The sequence below is a fragment of the Myiozetetes cayanensis genome, unplaced genomic scaffold (assembly GCF_022539395.1).
Source record: "Myiozetetes cayanensis isolate MyiCay16 unplaced genomic scaffold, myiCay2020 scf13, whole genome shotgun sequence".
Lineage (NCBI taxonomy): Eukaryota > Metazoa > Chordata > Aves > Passeriformes > Tyrannidae > Myiozetetes > Myiozetetes cayanensis.
This window is the reverse complement of record NW_026086937.1, coordinates 1767640-1780031: the sequence shown is the minus strand read 5'-3', so window position 1 is coordinate 1780031 and position 12392 is coordinate 1767640. Positions and strand designations below refer to the sequence as shown.

The 12392-nt window shown below is 44.0% G+C and overlaps 1 protein-coding gene across 4 annotated transcripts in view; it reads left to right on the top strand.

Annotated features, from left to right (window-relative positions):
• The first annotated feature begins 272 nt into the window (after positions 1-272).
• U2SURP (U2 snRNP associated SURP domain containing) overlaps positions 273-12392 on the top strand; it is a 33138-nt gene continuing 21018 nt past the window's right edge. For 2 of the 4 annotated variants that reach the window (XM_050308275.1, XM_050308273.1), the window contains exons 1-7: positions 273-371; positions 6083-6130; positions 8931-9029; positions 9476-9590; positions 9985-10118; positions 11217-11258; positions 12050-12117. In XM_050308275.1, the coding sequence (XP_050164232.1) occupies positions 327-371; positions 6083-6130; positions 8931-9029; positions 9476-9590; positions 9985-10118; positions 11217-11258; positions 12050-12117 (551 nt within the window). In that variant the 5' untranslated portion in view covers positions 273-326. The remainder of the gene's footprint in view (positions 372-6082; positions 6131-8930; positions 9030-9475; positions 9591-9984; positions 10119-11216; positions 11259-12049; positions 12118-12392) is intronic. The other 2 variants (XM_050308277.1, XM_050308276.1) reach the window with 1 other exon arrangement.

Below are 12392 nucleotides of genomic sequence, written 5' to 3'. Positions count from 1 at the left end.
ATTCCACTGCCATTCCAGCTGTTCCGTTGCCGTTCCCATTCCATTGCCGTTCCCTTTCCATTGCCGTTCCATTGCCGTTCCCATTCCATTGCTGTTCCATTGCCGTTCCCGTTCCCTTGCCGTTCCATTGCCGTTCCCGTTCCATTACCATTCCACTGCCATTCCAGCTGTTCCATTGCCGTTCCCGTTCCCGGCCCTGCCCTGACGGCGGAGCGGCGGCGGGGGCACATCGGGCGCTCGGCGCTCGGCTGCGCGCCCTGCGCTGGCGGGCTCTGCGTGCTCGGCGCTCGGCTGGCCGGCGCCAGGGCTGGGCTGTGCCGAGCAAGATGGCGGAGAAGGCGCCCGGCGGCTCGCAGAGACCCGCCGGGAAGGTGAGGCCGCTCTGCCGGGGCCGCCCGGGGCAGGGGCACGGCCCGGGGCCCGCTCCGCTCCCCTCCGCACAGGGATACCGCCCGCTGGCGCTGCGGCGGGGCGCTGCGGTGCTGGGGCGGCGAGGCGCGGGCGGCGCGGCCTGGTCCGATCCCGGGGGTGACTGCGGGCCCCGGCACCGGGGGGGGGTGCGGGAAGGCCCCGGGGCTCCTGCGGGACACGGCCGGGGCTCCTGCGGGACACGGCCGGGGCTCCTACGGGACACTGCCGGGGCTCCTGCGGGACACTGCACGGGGCTCCTGCGGGACACTGCCGCTCCCCGGGGCCGTGTCTGTGCCGGCCCGAGCCCCGGCGCGGTGCGGTCCGCCGGTCCGGTCGGTGATGCCCGCGCTCTCCTGCGGGGGGAATTTCGCTGATCCTTGCCTTGGCCGAAGCCCGCGCGGGGTTGGTTCGCCCCTTGCCGACGCGAAGGACAGTTTGGGATGGAGCGCGTGCTTTCGGTTTGCGGTGGGATTACCCGTTCCGTGGCCTCGCCGTGGCGCTCCCCGCGCTTTCCCCGCACTCGCCGTGCTCCTGCCGTCCTCGGCCGGGCGCATTTCCCGGGCAGGAGCGCAGGGAGCGCGGCAGTTCTGCCAAACCTGCCCGGTGCTGGAGCCAGCGCTGCGAGTGCTCCCGGCCCGGAGCTGCCCCCGGCCCCGCTCCTGCCGGGGGACAGGGTGAGATGTTTGGGGGATGCACATCAGTGATACTCCTTATCCTCGCTTTTGTGTCAGACTTTAGGCAGCAAGTATAGAAATCCTCCAGGTTTTGTGACTGTGTAAATTATTTAAGGGGGGAGCCACACTTTGGCTCAGGAATTTCCAATGCTATACGAATTAATACTTTTTGCCCGGTTTTTTATTAAGCAAAAATAGGGTGTTTTCTTTTTCATTTTGCTGCTTAGAAACTCTGTAGTTACCTCTGTACTTGGTCACGAAATGTAGTTTCTAAAAGCCTTTGCGTTTTTGCTCTCTTGGTGTGATTGGAGTAGGAGAGTTTTATTTTTGTTTCCCTTTTATGATCTGTTCCAAATATTGCCAAGGAACATTTTTTTATCTTGCTTTTGGCTTGGAATTGCAAGTAAGAGCTGAACAGAAAGCTTGAGTAGTAAATAGGTCTTAATTTATGGGTGGTGGCTTTCAGGGAATAAAACATTTTGGGACTTCAAGTATAATTAGACATAGAATAATTAATTATTGATTAATTCAACTGAAGAGGTTCACAAACCCAATCCAGATGTGACCCCTTTCTTTTCACAGTTAATCATAGACTTCTTTGTCATTTACTATTTCCGTACAGATGATACTATTTTTTGAATGTACAGTAATAATTTATGAGAGATATTTTTAGTTGAGCCTGTATGAAAACGTTTGTGGTTTAACAATTGAGCAAATAGCAATATTGAAGTTGTAGGCTCTGTTTCTTTTGGTGCATTGCATTTGCAAGTCGTAAGAGTCATTGCACTTTCAAAACAAAGGTGTCCTGTAGATTCCATAGGTACTTTTCAGTGGCAATTCCAGGCTGTGGCTTTGCTGGCTTCCAGTTCCCTCCTGGGAAGACACAGTGACCTTTCATTTTCTGTGCTCTGCAAAGAGCTGTGACCTGGTGCCTCAAATAAAACAGAGTTCCTTCCCTTCAGAACAGTGGTGTTTGTTCTTCACTCTTCGTGCCCAGCTCCTGAATTGGAGCCAGTTACTGTGATTTACGGTGTAAGATCGAGGTTTTTCGCAGTCAGGCATCACCTGTTTGATGTGCTGTTTGAAAACCATCCCTGGAGGGGGTGCCTGTGTGGCTGTGGTGGCAGCTGCCTCGTGTGGCCCTGTCAGCTGCTCGGTAACTGCAGAGTCTCCAGTGGGAAATGTGCTACAGAAGCATCCTCTTCCTGTGGCACTTGGAGCTCAGAATAGCAAGATACGAACTCGAGAGTTCCAGAGCTCTAAACAGGGAGGAAGAATGAGGAGAGAGAACAGAGATTGCTGAAGGCTGCACAGAATGGCAGTGTAGGACAGGGTTTGAAGTGACAGATACAGATTATGTTCAGTTATTATCTTTGTATAATGACATTTTCAGCTGCTCAGTGACTCTTCCATTTTCTTATTTTATCTTCTGAGAACAAACTGTATTGCATGTCCACTGCTCTTGTCTGTAGTGCTGTTCAAACTGGCTGCCCTGTGCAGCAGAAATAATCCCCTTGGAGCAGGGATCCAGTTCAGTGGGATGGGGCAGGAGCAGTGGAAGGTGTTGGAACAGGGCAGGAGTGTCTGACACCACTTTTTTCTAAAAACTTTACCCTGAAGCTCTTGCTTCTTGCAAGGAGGAGCTTTTAAGTTATATTAAGTCATATTAAGTTATATATAATAGCTATTTAAGTTATAGCCATTACAGTTGCAAAAATACCACCCAGCATTTGGAAGGCCACACACTGAGGTTTTATTGACAGCTTTTGTGCGCTGTTGTTTTACTAAATGACATCAGTGTTAATTAATTAAAAATCTTTATTGTGTACAGCATATTTTAAATATTTGTGTAATAACAGGATCATGCCAGCTTTACCAAGAGGTTGTTAGAGTTGGGAAAACTGTAAAGAGCTGGATTTGTGGCCAGGTGAACTGCAGGGAAGGAAGATTGGGGAGAGCAGTTCTCTGGTTTTTTTGGAGGCTTCCATGGAGCTGGAAGAAAATATAAACATGAGAATCTGAGAGAAGACTCTGCTTTGGCATTTTCATAGGAGTTCATCCTAAATCTCATTTCTGCTGTCCTTTGAAGACTTTTTTTTCTCTTGGAGGCTGAGTGAAGTTGGCTGGGCCCAGGAATGGAGCTGCAGGCCTGGAGTTGGACAGGGCTGTGTGTTCCTGCAGTGCCAGCTGGGAAATGGCACAAGTCTTGGGGAAATCTGCAGAGTGAAAGTGATGGGAAAAGTGATCCAGCTGTAAAATAGTCTGGTTTAGGGGAAAAAAGAAGTAAGGCTAGGTTTCATGCCAGGTGGGAGATGCAGTGAAGTGGGAGTGAGACTTTTGCCAGTTGTTTATGGTGGCAGTGACCGAAAGATGGAGTCACCACCTTTTGTGTCGGTGTTTTGAACGTGGAGGAGCTGTGCTCACATCTCATCAGGTGCAGCACAGAAATTTGGGTGTCTTTCTCTCAACATTAAATTTCATTGAGCTACCTAACAGATGAGAGAACAGGAAAAGCAATCCCATTCCAGATTTCAGCACAGGTGGGCAGCATCATCTGAAATGCTCCTCTTGGTGAGTGTTGGGAAGGCACTGATCCTGCTGAGTCAGAGCAGCTGCTGGAACCCTTAGGGAAACAAACCCACCCCTTTCCTCAAGGGTGCACGTGGATACCAAGTGCAGTGCTGTGAGAATTTGTGGGTTTTTTTTAATAACTGCTCTTTAGAAACTGGCAGATAGCAGCTTGTAATTTTGTCAAGAATCTTGTCATCTCGTGCTTTGTCAGTGCAGTTGCTGGGACGGTCAGCAGCAGTGTCAAAGGCAGAACTCAATTTAGAGATGGGAAGAGAAGACTTGAAAACTAAGAACTGTTGAAGGAGGAGAATAATGTGGCTCTCCAAAGCTGCTAATTGCTGTGGGATAAAGTTGGTCTGAAAGCTGAAATGGCTTTTAGAAGTTTTATGAGTGCACCTCAGTTCTGCTGCTCAGCTGATGTTTGGAGTGGCTGCACAGTGCCCTGGTCCCTGCTGGTGGCTTGGGGAGCACCGCTGTACTCCCTGTGACTTCCAGCCTTTTTTTATCCTTGGCCTGCTTTCCTGCAGAATCTCTGTGTGCTGCCAGGCACTGAAGCCTTTCTGAGTGGCATCATCTGCTTGTTGCTGAAAAAGCAGAATCGGTGTCTGTTCCTTTTTCCCATGTTCGTCCTCAGGAACTGTGCTGCTGTTCCCAGCGTTGATCCTCTTTGTTACTCTGGGTGGTGCCTGCCTGTTGCCCTCCCTGTAAGCAGCTTCAGCCCCCACCTCTGTTGGGAGGTGTTGCTTTCCAAAACATCTGGAAACGAAGCAGATGTGGAGAATTGGGAATTGGTCCTTCCATGGTGCTGTTGCCAGACAGCCTCCTTTCCCCGAGCCTGCACTGTCAGTGCACTGAGGCAGAGGGCATCGTGTCACTCCTCCTTTGGGACTGGGATTTTTACCTGCAGGTCTGAAACTGTTCCTGTGAAGGTGAATTGTAGCTGCAGTGTTGGTTGCCGCAGGGTGGCAGCAGGAGGAATGCAGTTTTCATGCTCTGAAATTCCTTTTTACAGGGTCTTTTCTCTGTGTGCTGTTGTGCTGTACATTCATAAACTCTCAGGGCAGGGCAGGTTTGCTTGAGCTCCATATGTGTAACTGTGCATAACAGATTGCTGAGCTGAGGGCCACGGGCAGCTGGGAGTCACAAAAAATCCAGCCCCAAGTACAGAGGGAAAGTTTGTGGGAAGTGGTTTTGGTAGTAAAAGGTGCTTGAGGTATTTGACTTCCGTGTGTATTTTAGTGAACTGCTGCTGGTGCATGCAAACTTGTTATTCTGTGCAAAGATGTGCTTTGTGAGCCATGTATAACATTGCAGAAAAGTGGATTTGGGAGGTCTTTGAGAGTAAGGCAGAGTTGTTTTCTTCTGTTTCTTCCTGCCTTTCCCTTTCCTAAAAGCCCTCAAACCTGTTCCTAGGAGCCTTTTGCTTCTCCCGTGCGAGGGCTGTGTCTTTGTGTTGCTCTTCACATTTGTGCACTTAGTTCTTGTTGCTGAAGTGCTTTTTGTTGAAGGCCAGTTTTTCTAAATTGATTTTATTGTAAAACATGGGAATATATTTTTTGAAAGAGAAATGCCTGAGCTGATGAAAAGGGATGCAAAATGAAAACAAGGTCTGGTAAATTATCTTCTGGAGTAGCACTTGCTGCTTGTTCGTTTTGGAAGACTGGAGATGAGCATCATATTTCTGTAGAAACTGTAAATTCCTGGTAATAAGGAGAAGTGCTGATGTTCTGTAACTAATGAACAGATTTCAGCTAATGGAAATCTTTTATTTTGACTTAAAATTCAGTTGAGAAATGAATTGCACCAGGCAGTCCTGTGTTAATAGTAGATGTTACATCAGTGAGGTTTTCTGGGATTTGGGCATTACATAATTTAAAAGTGTGTTCTCCATCAGTTAAGCTCCTTTAAAAACCTGATTTTGTGTATGTGCTGGTTCACAGTTTAAAGCAATAATGTCAATTAGTACATACTTGCAAATTGGACTTAAATTAGTGTTCTTAAGGTGGCCAGCTTCCATCTGTACACAATATACTAAAATCATTTTGGATGTTATTTTATAGTAAGCCAAAAGTAATCAAGCACTTGATGTAATCTCTAACAGCCTTTAGTGGCAGCCCTTGCAGATGCAATGTAACTAAACCTTTTTTTCCTTATAGTGGTGTGTTTATAAAATCCAGCTGTGGAAATTTAGATGCTTTTAGTGGTAACAAGAACAGTCTATCTTTTTAACCACTTATTTACCTTATTGTTCCTGATGTGACATGTTCAGATATATCATTAAAATACATTAAATGTATCCTAGTTGTGGTGTATTTGGATGCTGACACTGAAATGAAAATCACGCTCAAAGAAGTGGATGAAGAAGCCCTGAGGTTGTTTGTCTGTCCCTTGTTCTGTGCCTCACCTGCTCTTCGTTCTCTCTTCAGGGCAGAGGGCCAGATGCAGTACACACCACTGGATCTGCTGATTCACATGTAAGTCCAAAACACTCGAAACCAAACAAACAGAAAACCAAGCCCCAAATTGCAGTGGAACCCACAAACCCAAAATAGGCCTGTTTTGAAAGAGAACCCCTTGCTGCAGGCAGAGCCTGCTGCATCAGCTGTGTAACCTGGAGGTGTTTGCAAATGAACCACTGATTTTCATGCTTAAAAATACTCCCTGAAACTTCCCAAACAGCCAGCAGTGTAGGAAGCTGTGCTGCATTCAGAACACATCCTTGGACAGGAGGGAGCTGCACGGACTCTCTGCAGGTTTGTCTCTTACACTGAGGAATAGTTGAAAATAAGAGGTGATCAGTGTAAGAGTCAGAATATCAAAGAGCCTTTTTACAAACATTTGGCTTCTCAAGGGTGAGTTAGTGTGGCCCTAATTCCATCCTTTAGTTTGCTTTCTGATGGAATACACTCAGAGCAGAAGGTTAGAGGAATTCCCTGGTCTCACTGGCCACCCCACCTCCTGACCCCTGGGTGGAGAGACCTTTGCCTGGTTGTGTGGTTGGGATTTTACATGAGCACCCATCTGTTTCTGAGCCAAAATGGAAACAGGCAGGAAGAGCCAAACAGAGAGTTAATACCAGACAATTCGTTCTGTGGTTTGGATTTTCTTCAAGATTTCAGTTTGATTTTGTATATGCAAAAGTCAATTAGCAGCTGTTAAATTGCCTGTAAGATACCATTATTCAAGTGGTGGGAGCAGACACTTTTCCTAAAGAAGTAGGTTGTTTTATTGATTTGCTTTACTTGCTGCAATTTGGAAAATTACCCTGAAATCTCTTTTGAATGTTTTTATGTTGTTGAAGGAACTGGGACTTCAGTACTTTGTGCCACCTCACAGTCTGTTGAAGGAGTTTGCTGTCATACAGGGATTTGATTACTCAGCTGCAAGTTGTTTCTTTGCTCCTGTCATTTGCTTTACCCTTTCCTTGGTATTTTCCATTTTCTGAAGGAGGAAGGCCTTCAAGTTCTGTGTAGTTCTGTTGTTAGGAGTTCTGTGAGGCTGCATATGGGCAATAATAATGTTACAGTTGCCTACTGGAATCTAACTACTGGCATAAATGAGTTCAGTCCTGTTAACTTTGTGCTGCTCCAGCCACTTCCAAGGGCTTGGTTTGCTTTTTATCCCCGAGACGCTTTCAGAACCGAGGAGATGTTCCTGCCAGAACTCTTCTATCTCACAGCTGCTCCCCTTGTGTCACTGGAACATTCACGTGGCTGATCTGCAGGCATCCTGTAGCATTAATGAGAGAGGTTATTCCTGAGGCCAGGACGAGCCTTGGGTGGCAGCGTGGGGTTTGTCCTGGGGCAGTGCTGTGCCACAGCACCGTGCCCACGATTGCCAGGCATGTCTGTTTGTCACACTGAAATATAAGCTCTTTCTCAGGCTGCTGGAAAACTGGATTTTATTAAATTTAAAACCACACTGATGCTTTCAAAGCTTCTGATGAAACTGTCTCAGCAGCTCATGTTGACAAACATGGTGTCACAAACCACATAACTTCACAAACAGGAACTGATAGCTTTTGGTGATGAAACAGGGAACACTTCTCAGAGAAATGGGAGCTGTTTGGTTGCATGCTTGGCAGAGATCTAAGAGGTGTTGGTGGTACCAAGCAAGGATTATAAACTGGAGGTATTTCAGTTTGGTTTTCATTGTGCTTTTTTTAATGTAAAAAAATTTAGACTAGGAGGCTGATACTGGAAACAATGCTCCTTACAAAGAAAGTTGTTCCTCGAGGGAACTCTTTGCAGTTGGTGTCAGAAATTTGTTCATAATACGACAGTTGAGTTGTTCATCTAATTTGTCTTGAGCTGGGTTTTTTTTGAAGACCTGTCATTGCAAACAGGGTAATTTTAAGCATCACTGTGGAAGAGCTCCACAGATGTTTGGAAGATAAGGCTGATAGCTTATGTTTTGCTCTTGTGGGGCTTTGTTCTTGTGCCTGTTCTTCATGAATTGCTGTGTTAAACGTGGAATTTCCAGGGAAGTTTCTTATCATCTCTCTGTTTTTACTTCCCATTGCCCATATCTTTGGAACATGCTTTTCATCCTGCTACTGTTCTTCTCTTGACACTTTACAGCCTGTTAACTACTTGAATAAAATCTGAAGAATTTTGATTCCATTCTCCAGAAATTACTGTCACATGGAGCGCTCCTTCATCGGGGTTTTGGAAAAAGTTTCAGAAGAATCTCAGAGTTGAATGGGAGGTCTTTTGTTTTATTTAACTAGCAGCTGAAACCCTCTAGAATGCATTTTTCTTTTCCAAGCAAAGCTGTTTCATTTTACCTTGAAGTCCAAGTGAATTTTGGCATCTGGTTTGTTGTTGCCTTACACCTGTTCAGCCTTGCACATACATTGTTCTGGCCAAAATGGGCAGAAAAGCTTTTAGGACTTTTCTTGTTGGCTTTTTGGTTTTGTTTTTTGGAAACTGCAGTGATCAAAAGGGAACTGTAGTGCAAAGCATGTGTTTCTGAAGGTTTATAAACTGCATTGCTTAGGGATGAGATTTCCACGTTCTTACAGCAAGTGCCCTTCAGACTTCAGCTGTGTTTGAATGGATGTATCAAAAGCCTCCTCATCAAACCAAGGACTATTTGTTTAAAAGAACCCACCGTAGATTTAATTGTTTTTAGTTTTATTAGACTGACAACTTCAGAGATAAGTACAGGAAGCCTTTTCTTTGTTTTATTTAAGTTACTGGTCCAGACCAAGGTCAACATTATTTTAATTGTTTTGTAAACAGTTTAATGTCTGTTTTCTAACTCCTTTCGCAGCCTCTAATGGAAAGTAAGCTTAAAGCCTTCAGTATTGGCAAAATGAGTGCTGCCAAAAGGACTCTGAGCAAGAAGGAACAAGAAGAATTGAAAAAGAAGGTAATGGTGGACAATGAAAATTTCACTCTGTACGCAGAACTGAAATAAATTTCTTTTAGGTTGCAACCAGCTTTACCTCCAAATACCTTTATTTTGTTAACTGTAGCTCCCAAAGAACAAAAATGAATTGTATTTTACATGTTTAATTTATTTCTGGTATCCATGGCATTAAGATGGAGAGAGGCTTACTCTTTCCTTCTGTGTGAGAAATCAAGTTCTCTGGCTTCCTGAAATAGGAATTACAGCAATCTTTTGGTTGTTAAATTGCTCAGAAATGGGGACAGCCATCACCTTAAATAATTCTCTGTTCTTCATTTGCTCTCTGATGCAGTTTGTAGCTTGAACTCTAGAAAATAAAAAGGACTGTCACATAGCTAATTTAAGAGTAACTGTCTAGTGAAAGTTGTCCTGCACTGATAGTAAATAGATGAACATTTGCTGTGTAGGAGGATGAGAAGGCTGCTGCAGAAATTTATGAAGAATTCCTGGCTGCCTTTGAAGGAGGTGATGGTGGGAAAGTGAAAACATTTGTAAGAGGAGGAATCGTTAATGCATCAAAAGGTATAACTAATCTTTTTTGGGGGGTGGTGGGTCATCTGGCTTTGAGTGGAGATGGAGATTGGCTTTGAGTTGCATTTTAAAATTGGTATGTTACGTCAGAAGCAGAAAAGAAAACTTAATGCTAAAATCCACTCTATGCTTTGACTCACTTAGGTGGGCAGTGGTGTGACTTGTCTTTTAAACTTCAGAGGAAAAAATGCCTTGTTTTAAAATACCTAATCTTTGTTCTTTTTCTGCATACTAAAAGACGTTAAATTACGTAAAGTTCCTCTTTTTTAAATAAAATTATGTACTAAATCGAATGGCCAAGACTAAAGAACAGCGTTCTTTCTAATCAGCAGTGCTGTGCAGCATTGGTTAATAAAGTGTGCCTTTAATCTGCCTTTCATTTCAGAGGAGCACGAAACAGATGAAAAACGGGGTAAAATCTATAAGCCCTCGTCACGATTTTCAGATCAGAAAAGCCAGCCAAGTCAGCCATCCAACGAGAAACCTCCATCCCTCCTGATGATCGAAACCAAAAAGCCTGTAAGTGTCTCCCTTGAATATTCCCCCACACTGAAATACCTGGAAGTGCTTAGGAAGAGGGCTGGGTGACCTTGCAGAGCAGCTTTGTCTGCACTGATGCCACACTGAGGGAAGGTGCCTGGTGCCAGGGCAGATGGCAGGGAGGGGAAGTGCAGGGCCCAGGAGCTCTGTGCCCAGCAGGATGCCCTGTTTGGCTGCTCCCTGTTTGCTCTGTGCTCCTGTTCCCAGGACCACACCTCTGATGGGTGGGAATTGAGTGGCTGTTGGAAGGAGCAGCATCCTCAGTCCTGAGCGGCTCTGAAGTTTCAGAAGCAGCTCTTGCTGCCATCTGGTTTTAGGCTTTTTTAACTTAAACCCAAAAAGTAATTTGGCCTTTGCATTAATCCCAGGTTTTCTTGATGAGGTTCTTTGATTATTTTTTTTTTTGATGGTGAAATTTGAGAAGTCCCTTAAGAAGTCCCTCTTCGAGTTGTACAAATAAATTGTAGAATTTGCACAGTTTTGAAGCTGAACACTTTGTTTTTATTTTGTCTTCTGAATGGTTTGATAGTTGTGGGTTTTTTTGGTAAACCAAGATTTCATCATAAAAAGTAATGGAAATATTATGAATAAAGATGGTCTTCGAGTCAAGTGCTAATTACATATGCTTACTGTTACTACTGTATATGTGTAATGAGTGTCCTGGATGTCTTAGAGTCTTTTAACAGAGTTTACTACAATTTGAAAGCTTAAGAAGTGAAACGTGTACCATGCTGCCTGGTAGGGTGGGAAATGAGATGCAATGTGATAATTGTGGGCACTTTCATCCCAACCTCCTTCCAGCTTTAAACAACTCTCAGTTCTAGACTAGTGGGGTAATACTGGATGGCAGTTTGGATTTTCATTGTATGTAAAGCTCTACAGTTACAGGAATGATGTAGCATTTTTTTATTATGCTGAGCTCTGTTCTGTCAAATGCAAGTTTTTGTACTGTAAGAATATTACTGCTTTTCCAATTTGTCATAAATACTTATGAAGTAATGCAATCAGTTTACTCACTTGCCCTGTCCAATGGTGATTGAAGATAATGAGGTAAAAATGATTTTATTTATTTGGCAGACCCTCCCCAAAAACAAAAACAAACAAACAGCTTTGCCTGGGGTGAGTAGGAAGTCCAGTTTTTCCAAAGATGTAGTGTGTAACACAATAAATATTTTGTATGTCTGCCTATTGGAAACGTTTTCATTTCAATTTGGTTTTCTGAAAGCAATGTTGTTGAAGGTCAAATTTCACGTGAGTTAGCTGAGGAACATATATTACTGTTAGAGAAGAGTGGCAGTGCAGTATCCATATTGTTTGTCATTCAGGAGTTTTTCCTGAGGATCATCTTCAACCATTTAGAGTAACTGTTTATTCAGACTGTGTTTGCATCCAAAAGGAAGCAAGAGAAGGACATTTTTTTTTCAAATAGAATGTTTGTGGATAAAATAATTGAATATATATATGTAAAATAATTTACATATATATGTACACACATCTCTCAGATCAGTTAGAGCATGACAGATTGCCAGGGGCCTAGTCAGCATCTTAGTTTCCAAGCAGAGCAAACTGACAAAATACCTCAGTTATTTTAAATTTGGATGTTGTAGAGAGTGTTTGATCACACATGCTGCATTGTAAGAATGAGAAGTAACAAAGTTTAGCTTAAACTTTTTTTTTTTATATTTTCTAGCTTTGTGTTTGATAGCACTCGGTCTGAATGTTTTCGAGTCTGTTTGGTTGGTGTTTTGTTTTGGTTTTTTTTCTTTTTTTTTCCTCCTGTAGTTTACTTGGTTTGAAAGCTGTGGGTAAAATATGCATGGAAATTATCTAAAGTTTTGTTATATACTTATGCTTTTTAATTTTGTTCCCTTTGTCTTCTGAAATGTTGTCTTATATATCTTTAATTTTAGCCATTGAAGAAAGGAGAGAAGGAAAAGAAAAAGAGTAATTTGGAACTTTTTAAAGAAGAATTAAAGCAGTAAGTTTGACTGGTTTTTACTGTCAATAAAGAAGATCTGAGGTTTTTGCCTTGTTTTACAGACAGCATTTGGGATCATTCGTGCAAAGCTGTTTGCTGAAGGTTTTTATTTTGTTTTCCCCCCAGCTGCTTGTGAAATAACTTCATTAACACTTAATTACTCCCATTGCTGATGGGCTGGGCCTTGGCTGGGTCCGGTTCGGAGCTGCCTGGGCCGGGCATTGTCAGACACAGGGGAAGCTTCTGGCAGGTCCTCCCAGAGGCCACCCCTGTGA